The 2,398-nt window shown below is 44.9% G+C and overlaps 1 protein-coding gene across 1 annotated transcript; it reads left to right on the forward strand.

Annotated features, from left to right (window-relative positions):
• Positions 1-533: 533 nt before the first annotated feature.
• Positions 534-2,190, forward strand: LOC149450425 (E3 ubiquitin-protein ligase TRIM39-like). The gene has a single exon (XM_089691989.1). The coding sequence runs from the start codon at positions 535-537 to the stop codon at positions 2,137-2,139; it is 1,605 nt and encodes a 534-aa protein (XP_089548115.1). The 5' UTR covers position 534; the 3' UTR covers positions 2,140-2,190.
• Positions 2,191-2,398: the final 208 nt, after the last annotated feature.

The following is a 2,398-nucleotide window of genomic DNA, read 5'->3' on the forward strand; positions in this document are numbered from 1 at the left end:
TGTACCAAATTTTGGTGCCCATTTTTTAACGTGCATCTTTGCCTTTTTCATGTGTTTTGTTAGTGGAAAATGCATGACTTTTCCCCCCATTCGGGTGCCATTAGGAGACAATGGCACCACAAGCACGTTGCATGTTTTAGTGTGTTTTTTGCGAGTTTCTGCGCACGTTTCTTCCACGCACAGGTATGAACAGGGCCTCAATGAGAAGTTGTCCATTGACTTCTTTTACACAGAACAACTATAACACATCATCATATAAATAACTACTGGCTCTGCATTAATTGCTCAGATTTGTGTTTTTTCTGAAGTTCTTATTTCAAAAAATGCAATCAAGTCTAACAGTCACTACAGCGTGTGACCAGAACATTCCTGTGTATGGAAATATCACTTTAATTTCTAGACATTTACTTTTTTCATACTTCCTGCAGTTATAAGTTGCAAGACCAGTTCAGTCCCACCCTGTGCAGAAAAATGTGAGACGTGTCCTCTGGTTTCTGTGACTTCCATTGTCATTTCTCTCTTCTGCTGTCAGCAATGGCGTCTACTGGTCTGAGCGAGGAGCTGAACTGTTCCATCTGTCTGGACATCTATAAAGATCCTGTAATGCTGAGATGTGGACACAACTTCTGCCGGGTCTGTATTAGTCACGCACTGGAAAAAGAAGAAGGGTCTGAATCCTACTCATGTCCTCAGTGCAGAAAAAGGTTTAGGAGTCGTCCTACGCTGCAGAGGAACATCGCACTACGTAACACAGTGGAGACCTTCCGGTCTACTCAGACAGATGAGAAGAAGACTGGAATCTTCTGTACTTACTGCATTCACTCTCCTGTACCCGCTGTTAAATCCTGTCTGTTGTGTGAAGCTTCTCTGTGTGATAATCACCTGAGAATCCACAGCAAGTCACCAGAACATGTCCTAACTGACCCCACCACTTCCATGGAGAACAGAAAATGTGCCATCCATAGGGAGCTTCTTAAATATTACTGTGCTGTAGATGCCGCCTGTATCTGTGTGTCCTGCAGTTTGGCTAGAGAACACCAGGGACACAAGGTGGAGACTCTGGATGAGGCTTCTGAGAAGAAGAAACAGAAACTGAGAAACATTCTGCAGAAACTGATGACAGAGACAGAGAAGACGGAGAAAAGAGTCCAGAGTCTGCAGGAACGTAAGGGAAAAGTACAAGAAAAATCAGCTGGTCTAACAGAGAGAGTCACTGCCCTGTTCAGGAGACAACTGGAGGACCTGGAGAAGAGAGTCCTGAGGGAGATCGCCAGCCAGGAAGAGCGGCTTTCATGTCCATTGTCTGAGATGATCCATCAACTGGAGATAAAGAAGAAGGATCTGTCCAGGAAGATGGGGGACATTGAGGAGCTGTGTAACATGACTGACCCCCTGACTGTCCTCCAGGAATCAGACACAGGGGACTTGTGTGATACTGAGGAGGGAGATGATGAGGACAGAGAGAGACATGATAGACTCCTCCATGATGGAGGGGATCTGGATGTGGCTGGAATCTCACACACATTACACACAGGGATATCTGATATGATAAAAGGGGGAAATGTATGCTTCAATATACAGGAAGCTTCAGACTTATTACTGGATGTGAACACAGCTCATAATAATCTACAGATATCAGATGACATGAAAACTGCATCCAGGTCAGATATAGAGCAGAATCGTCCAGAAACACCAGAGAGATTTCAGTACTGTGTCCAGGTATTAAGCAGTCAGAGTTTTTCCTCGGGGCGACATTACTGGCAAGTGGATGTCAGTGAGGCAGAATATTACAGAGTCGGGATGTGTTATCCCAGTATAGAGAGGGGAGGAGGAGGATGGCAGTCAGGGATTGGAAATAATAACAAGTCCTGGAGTTTGAGGAAGTATAACAGTGGGTGTTATCTATTACATGATAATAAACCAATCCCCATATCTCCCAATACCCCCCCTGATAGAGTCAGGATCTATGTGGATTATGAGGCCGGGCAGCTGTCCTTTTATGATCTGTGTGACCCCATCAGACACCTCCACACCTTCACCACCACCTTCACTGAGCCCCTCCATGCCGGGTTATGTGTAGGAAAAGGTCGTATAAAGATCTCTGGGGGGGGTCAGGAGACGTGTAAAATGATCATATGACAGGAAATCTGACCTGAATCTGGTGAAATCTGCTGAGAAATGTGAATCTGGTTCATAGGATGACACCGTTTGTAGAGATAATATATTTCTTCAATCAGTAGATCTGGTAGATCTCAGCCGAGGAGAGTGTCCTCCATCACTTCCACACCCAACAAGGCAAGATTTGGGGGGGGGGGGGTTATTTAGCATTAGGCTGACCACACACTATACAATCTGATTGTACAATAACCTTTAGATCCACCATCAGCTATGTAGTATA

The sequence above is a fragment of the Staurois parvus genome, unplaced genomic scaffold (genome assembly GCF_062004578.1).
Source record: "Staurois parvus isolate SC_StPar_1 unplaced genomic scaffold, SC_StPar_1.0 ptg000575l, whole genome shotgun sequence".
NCBI classification, from domain to species: domain Eukaryota; kingdom Metazoa; phylum Chordata; class Amphibia; order Anura; family Ranidae; genus Staurois; species Staurois parvus.

Bases quoted from the DNA above. Each gene is read 5' to 3' on its own strand.
- LOC149450425 (XM_089691989.1), top strand. From the start codon at position 535: ATGGCGTCTACTGGTCTGAGCGAGGAGCTGAACTGTTCCATCTGTCTG.